Consider the following 12,333-nt stretch of genomic DNA (forward strand, 5'->3'; position numbering starts at 1 on the left):
CCCGTGGCGGATCTGCCACTGGGACCACTTTTATGTTAAAATGGACCGCCCGCTGTTTAAAAATATACTGGGGTTATTATGGCAGCTATCTGCCATAACCCTGGTATTCAACGTCAAAGTAGTGACGTATATGCACGGTGGGTGGTCCAGAAGTGGTTAAGGGCCCTTTCACACAGGGCGGAATCCTTTCCAATCAGCACACAGATCCCCTGCTGATTGGAGCAGAGCAGGTGGATGACATATTCATGTCCGCTTAGTTTCTGCAGAGCAGACATGGACAGAGCGTGCTCTGGTCTATGGGCAGCCAGGAGTAAATGGTCTCTGCCTCTCCATTTATACTTGACTACCCTCCGATCAAATCCAGCTAAATTGAACCAGATGGATCCCCTGCTGTTGTGTTTTTTTGTTTTTGTTTTCTCCAGCGGACTGGGTCAGACCCAGAGGTAGGCAGGTGTAAATAGACACAAGTCCGTTTCCACCCACCTATCCATAGGGATGCATGGACTGTCTGATCAGGTCTGCCTGAAAAACTGAAAGGCAGACCTGATTGGATGTGAAAGGGGCCTGAGTAAAGCCCTTTCAATTTACAATATACTTTTGAGAAAACTTTCTACTGTGTGGCCAAATACTTTTTGCTTTATGTTCCCCTGAGGGAGCCACGGTTAGAATTAAAGGAATCCTCTGTGATTTTTGTAGCGTATGGGATTGCACCTTTTAGAAACAAAATTTGTGTTCTATGCATAATACTTCTATTTTTCTATCACAACACAAATTCCTTCTCAGTCTATTTTGCTATGAATGGTTTTTAAGGGACCCGCAATGCCTAAACACAACCCCATGTGCAGGAATTGTATTCCAAACTTTTAAGTTTGAATCTCAGACTCTGCTAATGAATTAACATAACAAACCTCACATGTATACAGTATAACTTAACATTATATAAAACTTCCTAAGATGTGATCTGGAGATGTTTTTAGGTGTTGCGTCCCATGTAATAATTTATTTATTATTACTCACGGTAAGTGCCTACAAGTGCGTTTATTTGACTGCCTGTGTTTGTAAAACGAAATCTGGTGCTGTGTATTTTGTACGATCGGGACCAGAAGATGTTAGTGTGATGCTTTCACTTATTATTTTTATCTTACCTGCTTTATGACATGAATGCAAAATGGCATCTTCTGGTCTGGAAGTGGTTTATTATCTTTGATATTCTGTCCAGCAGTTTACTAATCATACTTTGCTTAAACAGTCATTTGTGTTGGTGTGCTTTTGTCATAGGAAGTATGTAAATGTTATTGTTTTTTAATCTATTTTGTATTTTTTTTTATATCTATTTATTTTAGAGTGCATCCGGAAAGTATTCACAGCACTTCATTTTTTCCATATTTTATGTTACAGCCTTATTCTAGTGGAGGAAAAGTTCACCTTAAAATACATTTGTACTGATAAAAGTAGTATAAATCAACACTTGTGTGGCATAATGGGCCACTAAAACCCCGGGGGTCCCCGGGGTATTACATGGTAATAAACACATACCGTGAATGCAGAGAATGGAAGTATAAATCGAGATTTTCTGATTGGTTTCTATGAGCTGCACCAGATTTTGCACTCACCAATTTTAGTAAATCAACCACATTGTTTTTAAAGTACATCTGTCACAATAGCAAAAATGGGGTGCGAGGCCTCAGAAAGACGCCAGCTTTCTCTCTCTCCTAGTTCCATGGGAGAAAAGTGAAGTGGAATCTTCTATATTGCTTTGTGATAGGTTGCCTTTAAGACAACAGCAGTCTAGCTAAGTAAGCAGTGCAAAGATCTGTGATTATATGCAAAACTTAGAAACCCACAGCAACTAATCAGAGACCATCCCTCACGTCTGGAAAGTCGAATGTGTGTACACCCAAACAATGAAATTCTCTTATGTGCTCCTTTTTGGTCTTTTAATATATACCAGGTACATGCAATTAATGGACCTCTAACAGTTGCAAAACTTCAAGTCCCATCATGCCTCTGCCTCTGGGTGTCATGCTTGTGTCTTTGCTTTGCCTCATGGGACTTGTAGTTCTGCAACAGCTGGAGGTCCACTAATTGCATATCCCTGATATATACCATTAAAAAAAATTTTTTTATAGCCGATCAATAAGTGCAAAAAAATGCTTTTTGGTTTGTTCCGTCAGATTAGGCTACCCATCAGACTTCGTAACAGAAGTGACGTTCCGTCACGGCCCACTTGGTACTCGTCCACAGTAAGCCTACAGTCTGAAGTTGCCAAACGGACCTCTTTTTACACCCACCGGAGTCTTTCAGTTCTAAATACTGTATTTCACTATATAAGCTGAGTTTACTGCAAAAAATAAGTGTGAAATGCAAGACTCCGGTGGGTGTAAAAAGATGTCCACTTGGCAACTTCAGACTGTAGGCTTAGTGTGGCCAAGTGTGGGGTGTACCAAGATGGCCGTGATGGAGTGTCACTTCCGTTACAAAATCTGATGGGTCGCCTAATCTGACGGAACACCTGCAACAAATCCAGTAAGCTCTTAGCTTCAGTGCCTCATCTGCAGTAAAATCCCAAGCGGTTTTATCGACACAGCCTAGTTCTATTAGTGGAGTGCAGAACGCCTCTCCCCCATATGTCATTGAGGAGCAGAAGAGGTGTTCTGTAGTCTGTACAAACTTCCTGTCCTAGGGTGATAATACTAATCCTCCATAGAATACAGTACAGTAAGTAAGTGTTGTCACCCTTGGACAGGAAGGTTGTACGGACTACAGAACACCTCTTCTGCACCTCCATGAAACAGTACAGTGAGTGTTGTCACCCTAGGGCAAGAAGTGTGTGATTGGCAGGATCATTATTAGAAAATGAAGGGGAAAAAAATCGAAAAAAGAAAACTAATATGCAGCCACCACATCGAAGGACTGGTAAGGTGCAATACATGTTTTTGGCGGGTAAAAAATAAGCCCCAAATACTAAATAAAGAAATTATAGAATGCGAGGAGAATTTAGTTAGCATTCGCCCAGCGCAGATTGCTGAAACATTGATTTAATTGGCATCTATCTCCATTACTATAACTAATTTAAACAAACTTACTTCAATATATAAAGTCAAATGTATTGTTGGAAATATCTGGTATCCAATGGTTTTGTGTTACTGGCATGATATGATGTGCCCGTTGTTGTTATATATAGCAAAGTGTGGAAAGAATCGCAGGTCCTGCTCTTCAACAATCTCCTTGACTGGACTGCATTTATGAACCTAGTGCATTCCTGCCTTCAGTGTGTTTTACTTACCTGGCTGCATGCTTGTTCCAGGTCAGGTAGTGAAGCCCACCTCAGGATAACAATGCCAGAGATTGTGACGTCACCAGTGGCAGCCCCCCAGTATTCCTGTCATGTCTACTGCTAATGTGTATGGGCAAAATAAACTAAAGCAAGCATGCTTAGTACATCTTTGTAATACATGCACACTGTTTCATGTTTTTCCTCTTTAATAGGGATGGAAGTACAGGAAAATGCATGTAGATTTACCAGAAATCCAGCAAGCTCATCATACCTGTAGTAAGCGGTCTTTGCTGCACTGAGTTCTCCTCTGCTGGACTACAGAACACCTCCCCCTTATGCCACGGAGAAAATAGAAAGGGGGTTGGTGTTTTGCAATTCAGCATTTGTGAACTGGACAGACCTTACGACCAATTCAGTGCAGTAGAGGCAGGATCAATAGGTATTTTTCTGTATTTGCAGAAAAGAGACAAAATTGAGAGAATATGCATGCATTGTAAGAGATGTGCTGCATATGTTTTTGCTATTTTATCCAGACATGCACTTTAACCACTTCAGCTCCGGAAGGTTAACCCCCCTTCACGACCAGGCCATTTTTTGCGATACCGCACTGCGTTACTTTAACTGACAATTGTGTGGTTGTGCAGTGCTGTACACAAATAAAATGTATGTCCTTTTTATCCCACAAATAGAGCTTTTTTTTTTTTTGGGTGATATTTTTGATCACCTCTGCGGTTTTAATTTTTTGCGCTATAAACAACAAAACACCGACAAATATGGGGGGGGGGGATATTTTTTACTTTCTGCTATAAAACATATCCAATAAAAAAATTGTAAAAAATAGAATTTCTTCATAAATATGTATTCTGCTACATAAAAAATCCCAATAAGCGTATATTGTGCATTGGTTTGTACAAAAGTTATAGCGTCTACAAACTATGGGATAACTCCTGTCAGGATTTATGTCGGTCTTTGTGTCCCTGATGTGAAAATGTAAAATCTCTGTAGGATTTGTTTAAGCTTGTACAACTTTTATTAGAGTATATCAAAATCCAAGAACAAAGATCTAATATATTGCAGCTTACCAGTCTTTAAAGTGGATGTAAACCCTGTCCTATACCCAGTGACGTGAACAGCCTCAGATGATACCCAGAAACAAATCTCCCTACATAAGTTTTACAAGTTTATCTGCTGTCTTCGGCTTTCTATATGCTTTAGAAAGTACACATTGTGTTAGAAATGTTTCTTCCTGTTTCAGCAATGGGAGGGGAGCCTGGGCTTACACTGTGTGTGAGCTGATTGGAGGAAAGGCACCCCCCCCCCCCCCCACATAATAGGCAGAGGAACGAAGAAACATGCAGAGCTGTACTGTGAATAGACAAGCTCTCTTGGTGTTGGTGATCTGAGATTGCGTGAGAAAGCACCCCCCTCCCCCCCTGCCCTCCAGTATTGTGCAAGAGAGCAATTTGGCAGTGGCATGACTCTTACCTGGCTGAAGAGGGATTTACTATAGACCCTTTTCTCTGATATTATAGTACATTAGGACTTTGGCACACCTCCTACAATAGGATTCCTCCTAAAGAATATGAATTCAGATCTCAAAATGGCTGCCAAGAAAGCAAAATCAAAGTATGGAATTAAACAAAACCCCCTTTTGCAAAATATGCACTGTAAGCCTTTAGCAAACTTGTTATATAACGTTTGTTTAGATTGATTTCATTTTATGGTTTATTAAAAAAAAAAATTTCATTTCAAAAAGTTCTTAAATGTCCTTTTTTTGTTCTTCCTTCAGGAGCACTTCTGGGGAGCCAAAAGTGAGCGAAAGAGAAGACCCAAAGGATTCAAAGCCCCGCTCTCTGCGCTTTACATGGAGCATGAAGACCACCAGCTCCATGGACCCCAACGACATGATGAAAGAGATCCGCAAAGTCCTGGACGCCAACAACTGCGACTACGAGCAGAAGGAGCGTTTCCTGCTTTTCTGCGTCCATGGCGACGCCAGGCAGGATAGCCTTGTCCAATGGGAAATGGAAGTGTGCAAACTGCCTCGCCTCTCCCTCAATGGCGTGCGCTTCAAGAGGATATCCGGGACCTCCATCGCCTTCAAAAACATTGCGTCCAAGATCGCAAACGAGCTCAAACTGTGAAAACGTGCAAAAAGCTGGCAAATGTTCACGTCTGAATGTACTGCTGGAGCCCACGCTGCCGGGACGCAGATCACGGGCTTTTTCCGACGCCAGTAATGGGCATTACACCCTTTTGGCACGCACGCCTTTCTCCTTTACTTCAAGATAATGCCCTTACTGCAATAAGGTTATACATAGCGATAATCCGTTGTACAATTTGAGATTCAGCACCACTTTTACCGTCAACGGTGAGCAGCCTGTCGTGTCACATGTACAGGAAGACGATTCCGAAGTTTTCAGTACTCAGTCTATGTGGATAGAATTGTAAAATAGACAATTGAGTGCTTTCACACACACAAAAAAAGCAAATCTTGTATAGCTGGGTTTAGTTTTTCTGTACAGAGATCTATGTTCAGTGTTTTCCGTTGAGCTCTTCCTTTTTAATTTTGTGTATATATATATATATATATATATATATATATATATATATATATATATATATATATATATATATATATATATATATATATATATAATTTTTTTTTTTTTTTTTTTTTATGTTTCATGTTTGACATGCTGAAGACGTTTAATCCCTAGACAGGATTATGAGCGTGGCCGCAGGTTCAGCAGCATGCAATGAGTGGAGGGGGTGGGCTGCTTATTTGGCAGCATGACCAGCTCCATGTTTACAGGAACAGAGGATTATGGGGAAAAATGCAGGGGTTGATGGCCATGCAGTTGGGGCCCTTCACTTTGGCAGCTGGTGCCATGTTCATGCTAGCGTAAAGCAGACCCTTGGACCTCCTGATAACTACCCTATGTAGGCAAGGTGGTATGAGAAGAAGGATAATTCAGAGACTAATTTCTCATCGGGTGATAAAGTCTTTTATAAAAAAGTTATTGAAATAGCCATAAAAGTACAGCGCAGTACTGGAAGGGGCACTTTAACTCTGAGTACCACAACTTGTAAAAATCAAGCATGGGCAATGGGGAATTTTTCTCCCCTCTCTCTCTCTCTCTCTGTCCACTGTATTCAATGCTAACCTTTTACAGCTCCTGTATTTGTCAACTGATTGCGCTGGGGTTTGTTTGCAATTTATTAGAGTCTGGGAGGGTGAGGGAAGTCACGTCATTTTATAAACTTCATTATGATGTCATCTCTGCACCCTATATTGTCACCTTATCCGTGCACTGTTTGGAGGCCTTTTAATGACCCCCCTGCTCCTCAATAAGCCTTCCCATGTCACAGGAGTACATGGCTCCTGACCACCAGTACTACTTGCCAAGAGTACCAGTTTCACCCCAGTATGTGAGACCCCCGCCCCTTTAAAATCGACTCCCAAAGCTATAGTTCTCATTTGCATACATTTTCCAGTATGTATGTGGAAGAGACACAACCCTATAAAATAGAAAATCAGAAGATTGCTCAGAGCATCCTATAGACCATTCAACTGGGTTCACATATTTGTGAATTGGATGCGGGTTTCCCTGCATCCATTTCGCATGATATGCGCTCTCAATGGAGAGGCCAGGGTGGCCGTGGAAGCGGATTGCAAAAGGGTCCTGTGCGTATTTGGGTCCAGCTCAGGTGCGAATTCAGACAAAAATTCTGACCTGAATCCCACCTGAACCAGTGAACAGACACGAAACAGACCCCAGGCACAAACCCGTGCCGGCACATATGTGAACCCGGCCTTTGTGAGCGTTAGTAGGCCAGTTAATAATGATACATTGTGCCAGTGGGCCCAATAAATCCCCCACACCCAATTTTCCTAAAAGTTCATACAGCCTAATGTTCAAAATTAAGCACCTAGTACAAATATTCGTATTATTTAAAAAGTATTTTTTTAAACATTTATTTAAAAGCATCAGATAGAGCCTTGGGGGGAGGAGGCTTGTGTATCAAATATTATTAGAATAGTAATGAAATGCATTAAAGGGCCTAAATTAAAGTGTCACTAAACCCACATTGTAAAAAAATATATAAATAAATTCTGTATTAGATGCTGTTCATACTCAGTCACTATGAGATTTATTTTCTGTATTCTGCAAAAAAAATCAGGCTGATCCTCCTAGAATTCCAGCTAGGGATTTTGCAGCTGTGGTGGCAACTCTGCACATGCTCTGTTTTCAGTGAGTTTCTATGCTGAGCATTTTCTCCCTATCACATCTGAGCAGCCCATGTAACTAGAGAATCACACATGTGGGCGTATACACACAGTGGTAAATGACAGCCCACTCCCTCCTCCTCCATGCCCACTAACCAGCTAAACACAATGGGTGTGGGATATTACATGTAGATTAATGGTGGCTTCACTTCCCTCTTATCCTAAGACACAGGCTAGAGGGGCGCGGCACATCCTGTGACTGGCAGAAATCTGCCCGCAACATGTTATTACCACAAAATAATAAACATTTTTTTTTTCAAATTTATATTGGTATGTCAATTTTAACCAGTTATTGATATTATTTATTTTTAATCTGTATTCCAAAGGCCTTTTAAAAAAAAAAGAAATTGTCCATGTGACCAGCAGCGATGGACTAGAATCCTGCTCCTCCTGCTTATGTTTCCCGGCAGGCTGGGAAAGATCTGGGTCAATTATTTTAGTAACTATAAACTGCTAATCACCTTTTCTCATCAGCTCAGCTGTTAGAGCAGTCTTGTGACTTTTATCAGTGTTCAGCCGAGCACTGTTTAAAGCTTCTAGGAGGAGAATTCTGACTGTCCTATCAGACTTCAAGACCCCTGACCCTCTGTCTGGACAGTGCTGATTGGCCCTGTGCTGATCTCATGCACTCTCCCAAGAAAAAAAAAAACCTCTCTAGCAATACACACCAAACTGAGCATGTGCAGCCTGACTCCATCGATTCTTGTGTTATCAGGAAATGATCAGGGGAGAGTGGAAAAGGGTGAGGATCAGAGAAGACAGGATCAAACAGCCTTTTTACACAATACCGAGGATTACCCCCTTAGGTCCCACCGTGAGTATAACAAGCATGCTTTACTGCATATACAGACTGGTTTTACTGTTGTGGGTTTAGTAACACTTTTAAGCCAAACTCTGGGCAGTTATAGGAAGCCGCATCCAATCCACTAATTTAGTCATAAAATAAAATGTATTTCTAAAACTGCTGATAGAAGCATCCTATATCTGTCTTTATATTGACTTCCTATATTTCTTGCACAACACGACTCGGAGAGGAGGACCTTTAATCTTAACCAGTAAGTGCTGCATTGCACCATGGAGGAGAAAGCATAGGGAGGATTTCATTAAAGCTGGCCATACACTAGTAGAAATTTGTTCAAAATTTTTTTCTTTTAAGAATTTTCGTTTGATTTTCTGATGGTTATTCGGGGCAAATAACTGTTCCTTTTCAGTAGCCGCATGGAAAATTTCTAACAACTCGTTCGAGAAATGACATTCATTCCAGATTTGATTGTAAAAATCAATGGAAATTTTGAAGTACTTTCCAACTACATAAGTAAATTCATCGAATATACTGAGAATTCTTATACAAATGTTTGTAGAAACTTTTGTTTTAAAATCTTCTAATATTGGACTGGCTTAAAGAGGGATTCCACCAAAAAAAAAAAAATATTAAAAGCCAGCAGCTATAAATACTACAGCTGCTGACTTTTAATAAATGGACACTCACCTGTCCCGGGGTCCAGCGATGCCGGCAGCCGAGGCCGATCGACCGCTCGGCCCTCGGCTGCTGCCGTCACCATTCTAGGTGAGGGAATCATGAAGTGAAGCGAATCGGCTTCACTTCCCGGTTCCCTACTGCGCATGCGCGAGTCGCGCAGAGCAATAGGAATTCTCCGCGCTGTCTCTGAGACCCGTGTGTGTCCCAGCAGACAGCGCGGCAGGACAGGAAATGGCGTAGACTCCCACGGGAGTCTATGCCCGGAAGTGGGTGTAAATACCTGTCTTTGACAGGTATCTCTACCCCCCTCCCCCCTGAAAGGTACCAATTGTGACACCAGAGGGGGGGAGGGTTCCGATCAGCGGAGGTTCCACTTTAGGGTGGAACCCCGCTTTAAGGCAGGCCATAGACCATGCACGTTTCTTTCCTGCAATCACGGGTTGCAGGAAAGAAATTTGCAGGATCCTCCTATCAACACAGATGGTTTTGACAGGGAACCCCTCCTGCCGTCTGCTCCGGGCATGGAAGAGTTGTCCCCGCTGGTAGAAGACGGTGATTATCACAAGCGAATCTGGCAGGCTGGTTGTATCCAAGTTGGTTGATCGATCAACTTGGTACATTCAGCCTTCCCATTAATGGTTCGAATTTGAAACGTGTATGGCCGGCTTTAGTGTGCTGCTCCTTTTTGTCTGCTGACAGGCTAAGGGACAGGTCATTGACCAAGTACATAGGGTCCAAATTATTGTACAGCAGCCAAGACAAAGCGGATGTTCAGAAGGAACATATTCTGTGTCTTGGCTGCTGCACACGTTTCCTTTACCTGCAGTGTAGAAAATGCAAGTCACATTGATGGCAGATAAAGCGGTCCACCATTGTACTTTTACTTGTATTTTTAGCCTGCAGTTCTTTTAAACAAAAACCTATAACATATTAATAAAAGCAGGATTGCTGTTATTTGTAGCTGGGAATTCACTAAAATAAAAAAGTTTTTAAAAGTAGTGCCCCCAACCCTCCACCCAAAAAATTAAAATAAATCATGGTTAAAAAATGAATAAATCATTCCCAGCTGCTACTTTAAAACCCCTATAGAACACTATACTGACCCCTATACAAGGCACACAATCAGAGTTATTATGTAAAGAATGCATGGGTTTTTAATTCACAGCTCAGGATTACTGTGCTACACTGTAAGAGTTGTTTTCGGATTTGATGAGTCAGACCATCAGATTAGTAACATAGAACTGCTTTTATTTTCAATCCCTGATCTCCTTTTCTCCTCATCAACATGTGAATTAAAAAAAAAAAAAAATTTCCGTTTTTATTACATAACTTATTTAATCCCAATAAAGTCATCAAAGGGTCTTTGTGCTTCTCTATGCAATGCAAGCCAGATCATGGCTGGTGGGAGGGGCTGGCAGGGTGCTGAATTCAACCCTGATCTAAGCAGTGGGCTGGTACTTGGGAGGAGTTATGCAAATCAAAATGCCTTGATGGGGTAGATGTCAGTCTGGAGGAGTGGGTGTTCCTATATAGACTATATGTGCATGCAGACTATCCTAGGTAAACCCTACATGTAACGCTGATTCTTCATGATGGGAATCCAACGAATGAAAGGGACGAGCCAGGGACACTCATGTTTGAGAGGAAGACATTAGATGATGCTGGATCTCCTCCAGCTAGGAAATAAGGCAGGCTCTATCTTACTTGCTGCAGCTTCTAATGCACACTGTGAGAAGATGACAGTGTGCATTATAGACCAAGTAATTTCAGTAGAGGAGAGGTGCAACTGTGGAAGGCTGAAGGGAAGCCTGGAGATTAGCTTTAATGTGAAATTCTATACAATCAGTTTAAATGCTATCCCAACCAATTGACCCACTACACATTTTTTTGTGTTTTTTTTTTGCTGATCTGGTACAAATCTGAATTAAAGTGGAAGTAAACCTCAGACATGAAACATGAAAAAAGCATATCCTTCTAAAGTGTGTACCTGTCTCAATCCAGACAACTATTAGCAAGTTATAGAATCATGCGCTTTGAAGCTTGTTGTATGCAGAGAATACTTTACTTGGAGGATATCTTTATCATGGAACAGGAAGAGAACACAAAAGTGCATTGAGCATAGATAGACAATACATCCTGATATATTCTAGAATTTAAAAACTAAACACTATAATACAACAGCGCCACCTGCTGCATAGATAGGTATAATGCAGACAGTATTGTCAGTTTATTAACAACTTTACATTACATGCTGTTGTTCTTTTCCAACAAGCATGAAGTGTATTTTCTATCTGCTGCCTCTTCCTCTGCTTTTGGCATGAATCACTTCTGACAGGTTTTCCTGACACCAAGAGAAAAAAGGGGACAGCGGAGGGATGAGCCTCAGCTCTGTTACTATGTGAAGGGGGGTGTCCCTTCCCTCCAATCAGAGCTCTCCTCAATGATGTAACTTCAGCTCTCTGCCCCCTGCTTTTCAGAGCTGAGAGATCCTGTGTAAATTCTGCACTTTGAATGGATGTAGGGGGAAAGGCAGCTGTAGATAAACAGGTACAACGTATGCAGGAGTATTTGTTTAATATCTGTGTACCACCTGAAGCCAGTCGCTTCACTGGGTATATTTAAGGGTTAACAACCACTTTAAGGTCTGACTTTGTGACCAGTGTAGCAGACCCCCAGAGAATGTCATGCAAAGGTCTGCCGTTATATGCACTACAATCCATACTTTCATTTCATTGTTTATTGATTTTCCATAAGAATACAACAAATGGTACAATCTTAACCACTTAAGCCCTGGAAGAATTTACCCCCTTAATGACCAGAGCATTTTTTGCGATATGGCACTGTGTCCTTTTAACTGACAATTGCGATGTGGCTCCCAAACAAAATTGACACCCCCCCCCCCCCACACACACACAAATAGAGCTTTCTTTTGGTAGTATTTGATCACCTCTGTTTTAATTTTTTGCACTATAAGCAAAAAAAGGCCGACAATTTTGAAAAATTATAATAGCCCCAAAAAATATATATAAAGAATTTCTTGATCAGTTTAGGCTAATGTGTGGTGTTCTACATATTTTTGGTTCCAAAAAATCGCAATAAGCGTATATTCATTGGTTTACGTAAAAGTTATAGCTTATTATTAATAATGGCCATCAGCGATTATTGTTTTTGTTACTGTGACATTGAGGCGGACAGATTGGACACTTTTGACAAATTTTTGGGACCATTGACGTTCATACAGCGATCAGAGCTAAAAATAGCCACTGGTTACTGTATAAATGACAC

General features: G+C 41.2%; 1 protein-coding gene and 1 long non-coding RNA gene across 2 annotated transcripts in view; both read left to right on the forward strand.

Annotated features, from left to right (window-relative positions):
• Nucleotides 1-5,850, forward strand: part of MARK1 (microtubule affinity regulating kinase 1) — a 208,098-nt gene extending 202,248 nt beyond the window's left edge. Inside the window, exon 18 of the mRNA XM_077485790.1 lies at nucleotides 5,067-5,850. Coding sequence (XP_077341916.1) covers nucleotides 5,067-5,421 — 355 coding nt within the window. The 3' untranslated portion in view covers nucleotides 5,422-5,850. The remainder of the gene's footprint in view (nucleotides 1-5,066) is intronic.
• Nucleotides 5,851-5,952: 102 nt separating this feature from the next.
• On the forward strand, nucleotides 5,953-12,092 carry LOC143987208 (uncharacterized). The gene is made up of 2 exons (XR_013276612.1): nucleotides 5,953-9,487; nucleotides 9,529-12,092. It is a non-coding gene; the product is annotated as an uncharacterized LOC143987208 (long non-coding RNA).
• Nucleotides 12,093-12,333: the final 241 nt, after the last annotated feature.

The sequence above is a fragment of the Lithobates pipiens genome, unplaced genomic scaffold, assembly GCF_037356315.1.
Source record: "Lithobates pipiens isolate NorthernLeopardFrog02 unplaced genomic scaffold, aLitPip1_a1.2 Scaffold_18, whole genome shotgun sequence".
NCBI lineage: Eukaryota > Metazoa > Chordata > Amphibia > Anura > Ranidae > Lithobates > Lithobates pipiens.